Source organism: Myxine glutinosa, chromosome 1 (assembly GCF_964187855.1).
Source record: "Myxine glutinosa chromosome 1, kmMyxGlut1.1, whole genome shotgun sequence".
NCBI lineage: Eukaryota > Metazoa > Chordata > Myxini > Myxiniformes > Myxinidae > Myxine > Myxine glutinosa.
Window position 1 is genome coordinate 149,567,534 of NC_136261.1, and position 16,865 is coordinate 149,584,398.

Here is a 16,865-nt window from a genome sequence, read left to right on the forward strand (position 1 = left end):
AATCAGTCCATGCATGTACGAGAAATGGAATGGATGGCATGCACCGACGGAGGGATGAGACCCAATCCATAAGTCCCCAATTTGGACTAGGTCCAACGGGCTAATAATTTTAAAACAAAAATATATCGCCGTGGACGAACATGGACACAACCAATTATCTCGCAACCCCGTATTAGACTAATATGAGACACATGAGGAAGAGGCCATTTGGACGAGGCCCATCATGTGGATGACATATCCATACTCCAACACCGACTTAATGGAATGCTAGCATAGCCGAGTGCTAATTGTAGAGTTAACCCGAAGCAATAAGTTTAGCCACAACCTAAATGCAGACAGGACAGCTGCTTTTATCATTCCTATTTGTAGGACGATCCGAAAGCACAAGTGTACATGCAGTTTTAAAGTGCATCATAAGTAAAAATAATAAATTAATAAAAGTGGTGTGGGGGTAGGCAGGAGGAGTTGGACATTGTGTGGGAGAGCAGCTTTATTACAGCCCTGCATACCTCAGCAAACTCGATCACTAATACCTCAGCAAACGCACACATTCGATCACTAATAATTCCTTGCATTTGCGAGTTACAGTGCATTCAGAAAGTATTCAGACCCCTTCACTTTTTTCACATTTTGTTATGTTGCAGCCTTATGCTGAAATCGTTTAAATTCATTTTTTCCCTCATCAATCTCCACTCAATACCCCATAATGACAAAGAGAAAACAGGATTTTAGAAAGTTTTTCAAATTTATTAAAAAGAAAAAACTGAAATCTCACATTTACATAAGTATTCATACCCTTTTCTATGACACTTAAAATTGCACTCAGGTGCCTCCCATTTCTCTCGATCATCTTTGAGATGTTTCTACACCTTGATTGGAGTCCATCTTGTGGTAAATTCAATTGATTGGACATGATTTGGAAAGGTACACACCTGTCCATGTAAGGTCTCACAGCTGACAATGCATATCAGAGCAAAAACCAAGCCATGAGGTCGAAGGAACTGCCTGCAGAGCTCAGAGACAGGATTGTGTCGAGGCACAGATTTGGGGAAGCCTACAAAAAAAAAATCTCTGCTCTATTGAAGGTTCCCAAGAGCACAGCGGCCTCTATAATTCTTAAATGGAAGAAGTTTGGAACAACCAGGGCTCATCCGAGAACTGGCTGCCCGGCCAAACAGCAATCGGGGGAGAAGGGCCTTGGTAATAGAGGTGACCAAGAACCCGATGGTCACCCGATGGTCACTTCCAGAAGGACAACCATCACTGCAACACTCCATCGATCTAGGCTTTATGGCAGAGTGGCCAGACGGAAGCCTCTCCTCAGTGAAAGACACATGAAAGCCCACAGAATCTTGTTTCTCACAGTCTGAGAGTCCTTTAGGTGCTTTTTTGCAAACTCCAAGCGGGCCTTTTGGAAGTTTCTCCCATCTCCACACAGGATCTCTGGAGCTCAGCCAGAGTGACCATCGGGATCTTGGTCACCTCTCTTACCAAGGCCCTTCTCTCCCGATTGCTGTTTGGCCGGGCAGCCAGTTCTCGGAAGAGCCCTGGTTGTTCCAAACTTCTTCCATTTAAGAATTATAGAGGCCACTGTGCTCTTGGGAACCTTCGATGCAGCAGAATTTTTTTTGTAGGCTTCCCCAGATCTGTGCCTCGACACAATCTTGTCTCTGAGCTCTGCAGGAAGTTCCTTCGACCTCATGGCTTGGTTTTTGCTCTGATATGCATCGTCAGCTGTGAGACCTTACATGGACAGGTGTGTGCCTTTCCAAATCATGTCCAATCAATTGAATTTACCACAAGATGGACTCCAATCAAGGTGCAGAAACATCTCAAAGATGATCAAGAGAAATGGGAGGCACCTGAGCTAAATTTCAAGTGTCATAGCAAAGGGTCTGAATACTTATGTAAATGTGATATTTCAGTTTTTTCTTTTTAATAAACTTGCAAAACTTTCTAAAACCCTGTTTTCTCTTTATCATTATGGGGTATTGAGTGTAGATTGATGAGGGGAAAAAATGAATTTAAACGATTTCAGCATAAGGCTGCAACATAACAAAATGTGAAAAAAGTGAAGGGGTCTGAATACTTTCTGAATGCACTCACTGTATATAACAGTCAAACATTTGTGTACAATTCTGGCCACGAATATTGAGGGGTTGAAAGACCAGGATGGTATCAGGTTTTGTTTGACTTGGAAGAACAATAAAATATGTCACGATTGTTCATGTTGAAAAAACAAATAGTACATTAATGGTACACAGAATCAGAAAGAGTGTGTGTGTGTGTGTGTGTGTGTGTGTGTGTATGTGTGTGTGTATATATATATATATATATATATATATATATATATATATATATATATATATATATATATATATATATATATATATATATATATATATACATACATATATACATATATATATATATATATACATACATATATACATACATATATATATATATATGATATTTAAAGTAATAAACAAAGAAATGAATGTGGTTTTCAATTCCAATAATTATCTGGATCTGCATCCGGACCTACAAAATCGAATCGACTTGTTCTTGTCGCCTACCCAACTCATCCACAATGTTTCGTCCAAATCCGTCCACAACATTTTGAAATAGAGTATCTTGCTATATATTGTTTTGGCCCTATCTCTTAATGGTGAAGAATCAGTGAAGAATTATCCTATCTGGGTGTATAGTGCAATACTAGATGTGTAGAAGATTATTACCACACTGAATGGCATTATCCTCTCAATGTGCAGTGCCTTCAGAAAATATTCACACCCCTCGACTTTTGTCACATTCTGTTGCGTTACAGTCTGAACTGAAACTAGATTATATTGAGATTGTTTGTCACTGGTCTATAATGATCTATAATGCCCCATAATGTCAAAGTAGAATTTTTATTTTGTTTTAATTTTTCCAAAATAATTAAAATTGAAAAGCTGAAATGTCTCGAGTCAATAAGTAATCAACACCTTTGATATTACAATCCAAATTCAGCTCAGGTGCATCAAATTTCCTTTGATCATCCTTGAGATATATCTACAACTTGATTGGAGTCCATGTGTGGCCTATTTAATTTATAGTACATGATTTAGAAAGAAGCACACCTTTAAATACAAGGTCTCATAGTTGGCAGTGAATGTCAGAGCAGAAACTCCACCATGACGTTCAAGGAACTGTCCTCACAATTCTATCTCGGAGTTCTACGGAGGCATAAATCTGCGGAAGGGTATAAAACAATTGGTAGTGTTGAAAGTTCCCAAGAGCACAGTGAGCTCCATCATTAGGAAATGGAAAGAATATGGAACTACCTAGACTCTTCTTGGAGCTGGACATCCGACCAAACTGAGCCTTCGGGTAAGAACGACCTTGGTAAGTGAGGTGACCAAGAACCCAATGATCACTCTGACAGAACTACAGAGTTCCTTGGCCGAGATGGGAGAACCTGCCGGAAGGCCAACAGTCCCTGCAGCACTTCACAAATCTAGGCTTTATGGGAGAGTGGTCAGATGGAAGCCACTCCAGAGGAAAAGGCACGTGACAGCACGCCTGGAGTTTGCAAAAAGTCATGTGAAAGACCCCGAGAGGACAAGGCAAAAGCTTTTGTGGTCTGACGAGAAGAAAATTGAACTCTGGCCTGAATGAAAAGCGCTACGTCTGGCGGAAAAAGAGCACAGCTCATCACCCATCCAGCACCATCCCTACCGTGAAGCATGGTGGCAGCAGCATCATGATATGGGGATGCTTTTTAGTGGCAGGGATTGGGAAACTTGTCAGGATAGAGGGACCAATGAATGGAGCCAAATACAGGCAAACCCTTGAGGAGAACCTGCTTCAGAGTGCAAAAGACCTTAGACTGGAGAACATTTATGTTCCAACAGGATAATGACCCCAAGCATACAGCCAAAGCAACACTGGGATGGTTTCAGAACAAGAATGTGAAGCACTTGAGCAAATCTGCAAGGATGAATGGGAGAAACTCACCAAATCCAGATGTGAAAAGCTGGTACAGACATACCCAAGAAGACTCAAAGCTGCAATCACTGACAAAGGTGCTTCTATGAAGTATTGCCTCAGGGGTTGAATACTTGTGCAAATTAGATGTTTCTGTATTTCATTTTTAATCCTTTTGTGAAATTGCTAAAAAGAAAATTTCACTTTGACATTATGGGGTATTATGTGTATATCAGTGACAAAAAAGTCAAGGGGTGTGAATACATTCTGAAGGCACTACAATGTATTGCAGGTTAATTAGCACTGATTGAACATAAATGTACAACCGCCGGGGCAACAGTAGTGTACGTACATGCATAGGTATACGTTGATGCAGATGTCATTAAGGTATTGAATGCGTGAATCATCAAATACTGTACTTGCATCTTTAAATAAAGGGTACCTGGAACAAAGTTGTCATTGATTGATTAATTAGCATCAACTACACCGGAAACGACTCTCCCCCATTTAACACTCTATAACCCTTGGGCATACACCCCTCCCCCTGTAACACTCTAACCCTTAGACACCAAAATACGACATCAAAAAAACGATTACAATCTTCGTTTCAAGACATTTATTCATTCTGTGGACCTTTAAGGACCATGTCGAAATATCTACTTGTAAACAGGCAATGTGACCTGGTTTTTTATTGTTTATGTTTCTTTATAGAGAACATTGCTAAAGTGCTCAAGAAAAAGGAACAGCACTAAAAAGACTATGTTGGTAGGAAAAGCTATTCTGTGAGCAACACTGAGTCAATAGAGGCTGTTTGGAGGATGTAAGGAGTAATATAGCGAATATATTACTATGGCATCCGTTACTCCAATGACAATAAGTATAAATTATATTCAGTGTGAGGAAAAATTGACATTTAACCAATTATACTGCTACGTTTGTGGGGATAGGTAGGATCCTATAGTGGAGGGAGGATCATATCAGTACAACATGGACCGTGGATGTGTAGGAGACATCTCGATGTATTACGTAGGGAAATTGTAGCTTAAGTTGTTTATGTGTCTTCACACAGGGGAGGGGGGATGGGGGGGTGGGGGTGTGGAGCGGTGTTATCTAGATAGGGGTTAAGTTAGTTCTTCCCAGAATGTGATTGCCTCCTGTGTTTTTTTTACATCTACAAGGCCCGCCAGCCACCATGCAACCACCTCCAACAACAACAAAAACAACAACAACAACAACTGCCGACAGAACCCAGAACAATCCCAATCGGGCTAAAGCCTGCCCCACTACTGCCGACCGGAGCCGAACATTTGCCGATCGGCAAATAAACCCCGCCTCCAAACTATCGCAACCGGCAGACCACACCCAGAGCTTCATCATTGGTCGAGGGGGCATGGGGTGAGGCACGAGAAAAAGGATGATTGGTCGGCATGACATCAGAGAGCAAGAAGGTTCGAGGAGGAGGGAGGAAGTAGAAGGCATCTCTCTGGCTTTGTCCAGAGCCAGACTGCCGACTTCATTCAACGATCTCAGTGAGCAAGCTGAGTGCCGGCCGACCAAAGAAAACAATTTATTTTATCTTATCTTATTTTTCCTCCCCTTGTGTGTTTTTGTGTCTGCATGGAGGGTCCCTCAAAGTAGCGAATATTTATTTTACCTCAACCTTTATTTTGCCGTGCTTTATTTCATTAAATTCATTATTGCGGCATTTCATTTGTTGTGTTGTTTATTTGTTCTGTAGGCTCGGGAATAAGCACCTCCCTACCTTAAATCCTGCGCGCGAAAAAGTACTGCCAAATAGTTTGGCTGTTTGCCTCGGAAATGAAGGACCATCCGGCTATCCATCCAAAGCTGGTGTTAATCGGCTACAGACGTGACGATACTTTATTCAGAAATTACAAACATTTATCGTACCAAGTCTTCAATTCATTTCACAAAATCAAAACACATCTGCTGCACCGAGTGCTTGCACAAAATGATTATTTTATTGGATAATTTCAAGACAGACACACACTTTCCAAGTGGGCTTGTTTAAGAGTCAAAAAGGCACTGTGAAATGCAACCGTTTCGAAAACCTTACAAGGATGAGAGCGAGAATAATGGAACAATCTGCACACACCTTCAACCCCCATCCAAGGAAATGTGCAATCACAAATCCATCGATCTTGTCCTGCACACGGATATGACAAAGGGCCATGTCAAGCAATGTATACAAAAGATAAATTGTAAAATCAAGCCGATGGTCTGCAAGTTAGACTTTCAAATTACTTTTAAAACACGAAGAAAAACACATAAAATGTCATCATCCCCACCGTGGTTTTAGTAATTTTGCTGTACGGAGTTAAAGGCCGTCAGTCAGCCATCTTTGGTCCGATGACAAAACAAAATATTCTGCATATGTATATTCATGTATTGTCTTTGTGCCAAGTTTTAAGAAAATCAGTCAAGGTATATTCGAGAAATGGATGGTGACATGTTTCAGTAACAAAATGGCCACCAATCGGCCATCTTGGATCTGATCTCAAAAAAAAAGACATGCATATGCAACCCATTATTCATTATCTGTATGCCAAGTTTGAACAAGATCGGTAAATGCATGGCTGAGAAGAGATTGTGGACGTGTTCAATATCGGGTTTTTTTTACAACTAAAATGGCCGCCAGTCTACCAGTCGGCCATCTTTGATCAGATCGCAAAATAAAGTGAGGTCCACGTGTATGTCATCATGTACTGTACTTGTGCCAGGTTTAAACAAAATCGGACCATGCATGCCCGAGAAATTGTTGAGACGTATAAATAACAAAATGGCTGCCAGTCAACCATCTTTGATCTGATCTTGAAACAAAATGACATGCATAGGTAAGCCATCATTTATTATCCGTGTGCCAAGTTTGAACAACATTGGCAAACGCATGTCCGAGAAATAGGTGAGGACATGTTCAACATAAGGTTCTTTACACCTAAAATGGCCGCCAGTCGGCCATCTTTGATCGCAATGCGAAACGACAAGATGTGCAAATGTATAACGTCATGTGTTGTCTTTGTGCCAAATATGAACAAAATCGGTCCATACATGTCGAAGATATGGTTGCGGACAGATGCACGGACAAGACCCAATCCATAAGCCCCCCCGTTTCGGACCAAGTCCAACGGGGGCTAATAATTAAATGAACCTTCAAACATTAATAAAGCTCAACTCGAGGAACATTGTTATATTACAGTTTGACAACATTCACTGCTAAAAAAAAAAAAAAAAAAAAAAAAATCAAATCTCTGGTGCCATTTTTAACCACAGAACCGATTTAGTTTGCACATTAATTTTTCAGGCAAGGTTTTGCTCATATGCACATACAGTGAAATGTTTAATCAACCTGAATGCTGGTTCTCGTTTCCAAGCAAACCTGTGCAGTTTCATTACAGGTGCATCTTTATTTCCCAGGCACCTGGGTTTGAACACCCTCTGGCATTGTTTACGAACAAGTAGCCAGCCTTACCCAAACATTGTGAAAATGATCATTTTGGTCGTCTGGGTCATAAATGAGGCAGTTTCCCCCGTAATCTCGTTCAGGAAGAGGAACCCCCAGCTTGGAATCGATAAACTTCATGAACTGTCGTCCATCATCCACAGTCTAAAAACGACACAACAGATTTGAACATTGTGATCGCCCTTACATCCAAACTGTAAAAAAGAACCATATCAGTGACAAGGTGCCTTTGTGAACATTACTGTTGACAGAATACAACACCTTCACACACAATGGAAGTTTATAAATCTAGGTGATTCTCATGATAGCTCAACTTTTGTCAATAGCAATGGGTTTAAGCAACATCTCCCTGTTTAGCACTTAGATTTCTTTTTTCTTCGTTTATATAAATATTGGTCCAGGAGTTGGTCAGGAGTTCAAACCACAGGCATGAACTATTTTCTAACGGCCATGGTAGTGCTGCTGATGCAGTCCCCCTTATAGGATATATTGTAGCGGCTACCGCTGGGTTTTCACAATCGCCTTGCACCTATCAAGGACGCGGAGCGATCACCATGCCGGGCTCGTCCAGGACGCCCGGGCAGGCTCGCCCTCAACTTGCCAGGCCGCAGCCAGGACGCTGGGCCACGCCCCCTCTCGCCTTTCCTGGGCAAACGCTCTGGGATAATATGTATATATATTGCTGCCCGATAAACGGGCTTTTCAGAGTGCCTGAGTGTTTGGTTTGATTAAAGCAACTCGGATGAATTCCAGCTTTTTGTCGCGTCCATTCTTCCGATCGACGTGGGAGCCCCAGCTCCTTCAATATCATAAATTTGGTCATGGTGATGACAATAACTCCCTACTCTGTCAAAAGACTTATCAAATGTCCAACTAATACTAGCAGACAGATCCCCAGCTCAAGGTCTAAGCAAGCAACAGCACACTCAATGATGAAAAACAGCCTTAATCTGACAGTTTCTAGTCCGGCTGAGAATTCAACAGACTCGACAGCTCAACGTGCGACTTCTGCGCCATCTTGATTAACATTTAGATGGCACAATTTGTGTGGCAGATTACTTGTGCACAAATGCCTCAAGTCGTGCCAATGTGTACTGAAACCAAGATAGTAACTGATGGTGCAAGTGCCCGAAAGAAAAAGGTGGGAGTTGAGGGGCAGTCAAAAAATTGGTTATAATGAGGATGAAAGTTTCCAAAATGACTGGTTGTGACTAGTAATGCACTATTATGGAAAATCGTATAACCAGGGAACATTTTAAATTGAGCTACGACTATATAGTGTGCAACAAAACCTGTTCCATGCTGGGGCATACCCACAAACATTAAAAAGATGAACACCCATGAACAAGCTGACGGTTGTTAAAGACTCGACCGGGCGACCATAAAAAATATCAACTACAAAAAAAATAGACGTTGCTGGAGAATTACATCAAAATATTTTGATAACCATTTAGTGCACAAAACTAACCATTTTATCACTGGCAAACATGCAAGTGACCATGACCTTATGTCACCTTTACTCACCCAGGCAAAATTATTGTAAAAAAACAAAACAAAAAAACAAAACAAAAAAAAACAAGAGATTACAATTAATGACGCGATTAAACGGCAATGCACAAGAAAGCGTTGCAAACTAATCATAGCTTTTCAAGTATGAAGGAGATGGTGGAGGGGTGATGGGGTTCTTCTGAATTATTTTCTCACATACTATGTCGGCTAATTTATGGTCGTCATTGTCAAGCCCACAATTGGTGTTCCAGCACATCACAAAGTATCTTATTTGGGTAAACATTACGGCCTTTGGGAAGTATAGGGATCTTGTTTACACAAAAACCTCTCTGGGTGTGGGTACCTCTCTCACCAGCCATGGCTCCTCAGCAAAGGACTTCTGCGACTCACTGGGACTGACACAATCTGTCAATTTCCCGACCTGGATCTCAGTCAACGGAACATCTTCTCTTCTGGACTTGGTTATGACTAACTTCCCTGAAAATGTCTGCTGCTCTTCTTCTGCTCCGATCGGATCATCTGATCATGTCCTTGTTAAAGTGGACATCTCTCTGACCATCCTCAGGGAGTCTGCTCAGCGTCGACGAGTCTGGCATTTCACTCAGGCCAACTGGCACGGTCTTCAAGCAGCCATCAATCATCTGGACTGGTCTCCCATCTCTACCACCTCTGACATCAACTCATCCTGGGAATTCTTCCAAAGTAAATTGCTCTCTCTCATGCACAGATTTATCCCATCTCGTCTTCAGTTGTCATACCCTTCCTCCCGTCCATGGTACACGGAATCTTGTGGTGAGGCTGTTGCCCAGAAACAACTTGCCTTCGTCTCCTGGAAAGCAAATCCAACGGAAGGAAATCTCATTTCCTTTCACAAAGCCCGAAACAAGTGTGTGTCCACCCTCAGGAGAGCCAGGAAACAATATCTCTCCGTTCTCAAGACCGAACTCTCTTATCTGTCTCCCTCTTCCAAATCCTGGTGGCGTCTGGTCAAATCCGTTTCTGGTGTTTGTTCCCCCTCCATCCCCTCCCTTACCTCAAACGGCTACACAGCTGACTCCGCACATGAAAAAGCTGAATGCCTCAACTCTGTGTTTGCCTCTAAATCTTGTGTCCCAAACCCATCCCTCTCTGTACCCACCATACCCAGTCGTACCCTGCTGCTCCTGGACTCCGTGTCCTTTCCTCCCGACAAGGTGGAAAAGTTTCTGTCAACCCTCGACTCTGATTCTGCAACTGGACCCGACGGCATCAGCCCACGGGTCCTAAAATCCTGCTCTGCTGCTCTGTCTCACCCTCTCTCTGTTCTCTTCACCCTCTCTTTTGCTCAAGGTCAACTGCCATCTGCTTGGAAATCAGCCAACATCACCGCTTTGCACAAAAAAGGTGCAAAAACAGATCCTAGCAACTACAGACCAATCAGCCTTCTTCCAATTATCAGCAAAGTCATGGAATCCATCATTGCTTCGGATATGAAATCTTTCCTCTTCTCCAATGGCTTGATCTCTGATCATCAATTTGGTTTCAGACCAGGTCACTCTACTCTGGACATGCTGCTTCTGCTGTCTCAACAATGGATGGAGGTCCTCAATGCCAAACAGGAAATTAGAGCTGTCTCCCTCGACATATCACGTGCCTTCGACACGGTCTGGCACCCCGCTCTGCTCACCAAACTCTCCTCCTTTGGTATCCATGGAAATCTCCACGCATGGCTGGCGGACTTCCTCTCTAGTCGTCGTCAACGTGTGGCCCTGAATGGGTTTCTCTCATCTCCTCTTCCTGTTCAGGCTGGAGTTCCCCAAGGCAGTGTTCTGGGCCCCGTGCTTTTTCTGGTCTTCATCAATGATCTCTCTGACTCTCTCGAAAATCCTCTCTATCTCTTTGCTGATGACTCCACTCTCTGCCGCTCCATTCCTCTTCCCTCAGATCGGCAGTCTGCTGCCTCCTCACTCTCTGAAGACCTGGACAAAATCACAGACTGGTCAAACAAGTGGAACATGTCTTTCAATCCTGACAAATCTCACACTCTTACTATGTCTCTCCGAAAAGATCGACTGGACAACCCTCCCATCTACTTTCTCAACAATCCTCTCCAAGAAGTTCTGTCGCTCAAGATTTTGGGTCTCACTATCTGCCATGATCTTTCTTGGGAAAACCACATTTCCAAGCTGGCCTCCAAAGCCAGTCGCCGACTGGGCATCCTCCGTCGTGCGAAGTCCTTCCTCGGCACACCTGAGCTCCTCACCACATACAAGGCTTTCATCCGCAGCTCAATGGAATACTGTTCTCCCCTATGGGCCGCTGCTCCTGCCTCACACCTAGCTCGGCTTCACGCTGTTGAAACCAAAGCTTTCAGAATTATTGGAATCTCCCGCGATGAAGCTATCTCTGAGGGCCTTTCACTCACTCACCGCAGGCAGGTAGGTGGTCTTTCTGTCTTCTACCGACTCCTCTCCGGCCTTGCACCCCCAGCTCTCTCTGTGCTCTGTCCCCCAAATATTCCTACAGGTCGCACAAGATCTGCCAGCAACCCTCTGATGGTTAAACTGCCGAAATCTCGGCTCTCTGCTCACCTTCACTCTTTCATTCCTCTTTTCTCCCGCCTCTGGAGCAAACTCCCTCACTCCCTTCAATCCCACTCCTCCCTCCAGGTCTTTAAAACAGCTGTTCACCACCATCTCTTATCTTCCCCCATCCAAAACCTTGATCTTTTCTACCCCCGCTAATTCACCCCAGATCCACCTTGTTTGAAATTCCAACTTCTTTCCTGGAAGTCCTGGCAGTGTCCATATGTTTTATACCTCTCCCACCGCCCCCTTCCCACGCCCCCCCCCCCCAAGCCCTCGCCCTCTCTCAGATCTCTCGATGTCTCCATGTCTCTCGGTCACTGCTCTCAAATGTTGTGTTTGTGTCCTTCCCCCTCTCTCCCCATCTTGTCTACCGCTCCCTATGTTATATGTTTTATGTGTCGGTTTGTCTTTCTGTGTGATTAATGTTCGCTCTTTCACGAGCCTCGACCTTGTATACAAAAAAAAAAAAAAAAAAAAAAAAAAAAAAAAACCAGTTCCCGACAAGGTAAGAACACATCTGATGAAAGCGAATGTTATTGAAAAGATGAAAAAGGATCAGAACAAGTTTAGAGCCTTTGTTAACGGACTTGATATATTTTGGCGGAAACGCGAGGGGGGAGTTTTCATTGAAGGTTATCCACCAACAATGTACTCAAAACTTTCAAACAAATACGAAAAGTGCAGGGAGGCAGATAAACATCCTGAAATTCTAACTTATTTTTATGACAACAAAATTACTGAAGAAGCATGCATCGAAGATCATCGCATCAAGCCAGAGGAATTGATGGGTGTGAACTGTAAAGTTATCTGCGCAATTGAGATATCAAATGTTTTTATCGGTGGTGCGGGTCCATCCATTCAACTGAAAGTAAATGATGTTGTTTTGTTCAAGTGCTATTTAGGAAAACAAACAGATGAATGATTAATATTGACAAACTTACACCCCAAAATAAAATTACAGGAGCAGCAGCGACGTTTATATTTAACGATGATAGTACCAACGACACAACATAGGTAAATAATATGAAAATAATTTACATGATGGGTTGTGGGTAAGTTGTAGTTAAAATTATAGAAATAACATATATGTTATATTTCTTTTAAAAATTTTGACAATAACTTTGTAATGTTTGTGAAAAAAAAAATCATTTTTATTTGTTGGGGATATATAAAATGGATGAACCCATTTTCAAAATATTTCAAGATATATTCAACTCAATTAGTCGGTTGGTTGAGTCACTTCTAATATGTATACACAATTATAATAGGGATAACTAACACACAGGATGAATGATTAAACAATAAATTTTTAGTTGATTTATATAAAATGAGTGATTTTTTTACCCGTTTGGGAAAGTAAGATAAAATTTAAGAACCATAAGAACCACCAAAATTCATTAAGATGTCTAATAGTTGGTTCAATCGGATGTGGGAAAACCTGCTTGCTTTTAAAGATGCTCCTTACTCCAAAATTTTTAGACTATGAAAATTTAATAATTTTCACAAAGTCAAGTTTTCAACCAGAGTATCAACTACTATCACAAGGTTTTAACGCGGGGCTTAAAAAAGAAGATATAATCAGGTTATTTAAGCTTCAACACAAACTAAATAAGTACGACATTAAAGATCTAATACAACTATTTTGTGATACTCAACAAACAGGTAAAAAGAAATCAAAACCCACATCGACTATACCTATAACTTGTATTCTCAGCGATAATACGGATGATATACCTTTACCCCAAGATTTAGATGAAACAAAAAAGAATGTCGTTATATTTGACGATTGTGTTAATGAGAGAAACCAAACGGTTATGGACAGTTACTATACAAGAGTGCGGCATTCTTCCTGTAATTGCATTTATCTCAGCCAGTCATACTTTCAACTTACTCACCGCTCAATAAGAAACAATGCTAATACTTTTATTTTATTCAAACTAAATGCAATAGATATAAATAATTTTTCGAGAGATAATTGTTCGACATTATGTAGTAAAAAGGAATTTATGGGGTATATGAAACATACGGCTGAAAAATATAAATATATCGTTGTTAAAGAAGATGATATAATAACCAATAATTTTCTCGGTTAAATAAAATGAATGCCGAAGAACGAGCAAGAAAATTTAAGGAATATAATCAATTACTTTCAAAAGTTGTTAAACAACAGGAGGGGATAAAGAAGAAACGGAGACAAAAGCTATTAGGTGAAGACGTATTTGAAAGAAAACAAGATAAGTTTATTTAAACCTATTTTAAAATCTTCCGAACACAAGCCGGTTTCGTTTCAAGTTCCCGCGATAACAACAACAACAACAACAACAGGCATTTTAAGGCCATTTTCCCTGCAAGAGCGGGGGTTAGCCTTGCGGTCCCCATGACAATGTTCTCCATTTTGCCGTATTTTCTGCATCTCCCCTTGTTAAACCCCCTTGCCCGCATTTCTTCTTCGACCATCTTTAGCCAAGTCTTTCTCGGTCTTCCCCGTCCTCTACTTCCTTCTACATTCATTTCCATCACTCTTTTCAACCAGTCACTTTCATCCTTCCTCAACACATGACCAAACCATCTCAACCTGTTTCTCTTCACAGCATCCATCACAGGCTCTATTCCCATCATCTTTCGCAATTCATGATTTGTCTTCCTCTCTCTCAACGATACTCCACACATCCACCGAACCATTCGCATTTCCACCCTTTCCAGCCTTCGTTGCTGCTCTACGTTCATTACCCATGTCTCGCTCCCATAAATCATAACACTTCTCACACATGCAGCATACACCTTTCCCTTCAGCTTCAACGACACTCCCCTCCTCGTCAGCACGCCACTCAGTTCCCAAAACTTCTTCCATGCATATCTCACTCGAGCAACCGTTGCCGAGTCTGATCCACCTTCTCCTTTCAGCATGTCTCCTAGGTAACAAAATGTTTTCACACCTTCCAGCTTCACGCTGTCTCCAAGATCCAACTCAACATTTCCTGCATCTGCAGCTCCCTCTGTGCACACCTTACACTTGAATGTAGCTGCCACACTGGTTAATGACCCTCTCAAACCACTACATTTTTGATGAACCCAATCAGCGCACATTGGACATTGAATGGAATTCACTCCGACACCCTTCCTGCACACAGCACACGGCCACTTCCCAGTTCTTTAAACCTCACCACATGCTTTACCACTTGCCATCACCTTCGTTTTTCCGATATTCACCTTCAGACCTTTTGTCTCCATACATTCCTTCCACTTGTTCATCTTCTCCTTCAGTCCATCCATACTTTCTGCAATCAACACCAGATCATCTGCATACAACAACTCCCACGGTAAACCCTCCTTTACGTTCTGAGCCAGCACCTCCATGACAGCTACAAATAGTAGTGGACTTGGTACCGACACCTGATGCACTCCCACCTTCACCTCAAACTCACCACTGTTCCCGTCCTTCGTCCTTACAGCTGTGCGCGCTCTTTTGTACATTGCCATCACTACTCTGATCAACCATTCCTCCACTCCTAACTTCCTCAATGCCCATGTCACTACTTCACGTGGAACCCTATCGAATGCTTTCTCCAGATCAACAAACCCAAGAAACAACTTCCTCCTCTTCTCCATATACTTCTCCTGCAACTGCCTCACAATAAAAAGTGCGTCTGTCATTCCTCTTCCTGGTATAAATCCAAACTGCATTTCGTCAATCTTCACTTTCTTCCTTATCCTCCTCCCCAGCACCCTTTCCAGTACCTTCATTCCATGCTCCAATAACTTTATCGCTCGATACGAGCCACAGTCCAGAGGGTCACCTTTCCCCTTGTATAGAGGGACGAGGGTACTCAGTTCCCAATCCACTGGAATGCGGCCTTCTTTCACCACCAGATTGAAGATCTCTGTCATTCTCTTCACACCCCAATTTCCCGCTGCCTTCAACATATCTCCCACAACTCCCGTCGGCCCTCCCGCTTTTCTACTCTTCATTGCTTTTATCGCTTCCTCAACTTCCTTCTCGGTTATCTTCTCTGCCGGTCCTAAAACTGGGTAACTCTCGATGTTGCCATCCCATTCATTCTCTGCATTCAACAGTATTTCCATATATCTCTTCCATCTTCCTTTAATTCCATCTGGGACCACAACGATTTGTCCCACTTCATCCTTCAAGCAACTCACCCCCATCACATCACACCTCTCTTTCGCTATCTGCTTTGCAATCCTGAATACCACTCTCTGACCCTCTTCCAAATCCAAGCGTTCTCTGAACTTTTTCCTCCATGCCTCCTGTGCCTTTGCTACCTCTTTCTTTGCAGCCTTCTTGGCTGCCTTATAACTTTCATGCTCTGCCTTTTCTGCCCCCATACCATTCGCCTTCTGCCACTCCTTGAACTTCTTCCTCTTCTCATCAATCTCCTTTCCAACTTCATCATCCCACCATCATGTTTCCGAGTGCCTCGGTGGTCCTTTTGTCCATCCACATACCTCACCAACGGCTCCCAACAGACTATCTTTCATTGACATCCAACCACTTTCAAGCTCAACCACATCATCCTCCACCATATTCAGCCTCTCTTTTAAGGCCTCCCTCACTGTCACCTCTTTCAACCTCCACACCTTCATTCTCGGTTGGTACTTCACCCGCCGAGCTCTCCTCCCACCTTTCACCCTTATGTCGCAGACAACCAAGTGGTGCTGTGAAACAGCCTCCTCCCCCGGAATCACCTTTATGACCCGGAGGTGCCCCCTATCTCGCCTACGCACCAGCAGGTAGTCAACGGTTGTCGCCGACCCACCTGACGTATATGTAACAAGCTTATTATCCTCTTTCTAGAACTGAGTATTACAAATCAACAAATCAGCTCCATCAGCAAACTCCAAAATCCTTTCACCTTCTCCATTTCTCACAGCATATCCGTAACCCCCATGAACTCCCTCAAAACCGGCCATACTCCTTCCCACATTTCCATTTAGGTCGTCTCCTACCACAACAACTTCCTCATCTTTCACGTTTTCCATCAGCTTCTCTACAGCACACCAGAACTTGTCCTTCTCTTCATCGCTCCGACCAACATGCGGAGCATGGTATTGCAACATGCGGAGCATCCGACCAACATGCGGTGCAACATGCGGAGCATATTTCACCATCTTGGTGAAAGACGACGTTCACCAAGAGCTTTCCAATCATCATTTTCACCATCATCAACCTATCACTCACTCTAGTCACACTCACCACACTGTCCACAAACTCCTCAGAAAGCAGGACACCAACACCATTCACACCTTCTGGGCACCCTTGCCACACAAACTTGTATTTCTGTCCCTGCCTACCCTTCACCATTCTCACACCACTTCCC

The 16,865-nt window shown here is 42.7% G+C and overlaps 1 protein-coding gene across 2 annotated transcripts in view; it reads right to left on the reverse strand.

Moving 5' to 3' along the window:
* PTDSS2 (phosphatidylserine synthase 2) overlaps positions 1 to 16,865 on the reverse strand; it is a 160,163-nt gene that overhangs the window by 43,210 nt on the left and 100,088 nt on the right. For both annotated transcript variants that reach the window (XM_068119443.2, XM_068119451.2), the window contains exons 5-6: positions 7,463 to 7,597; positions 6,089 to 6,139 (exon numbers count right to left, since the gene is read on the reverse strand). In XM_068119443.2, the coding sequence (XP_067975544.1) occupies positions 6,089 to 6,139; positions 7,463 to 7,597 (186 nt within the window). The remainder of the gene's footprint in view (positions 1 to 6,088; positions 6,140 to 7,462; positions 7,598 to 16,865) is intronic.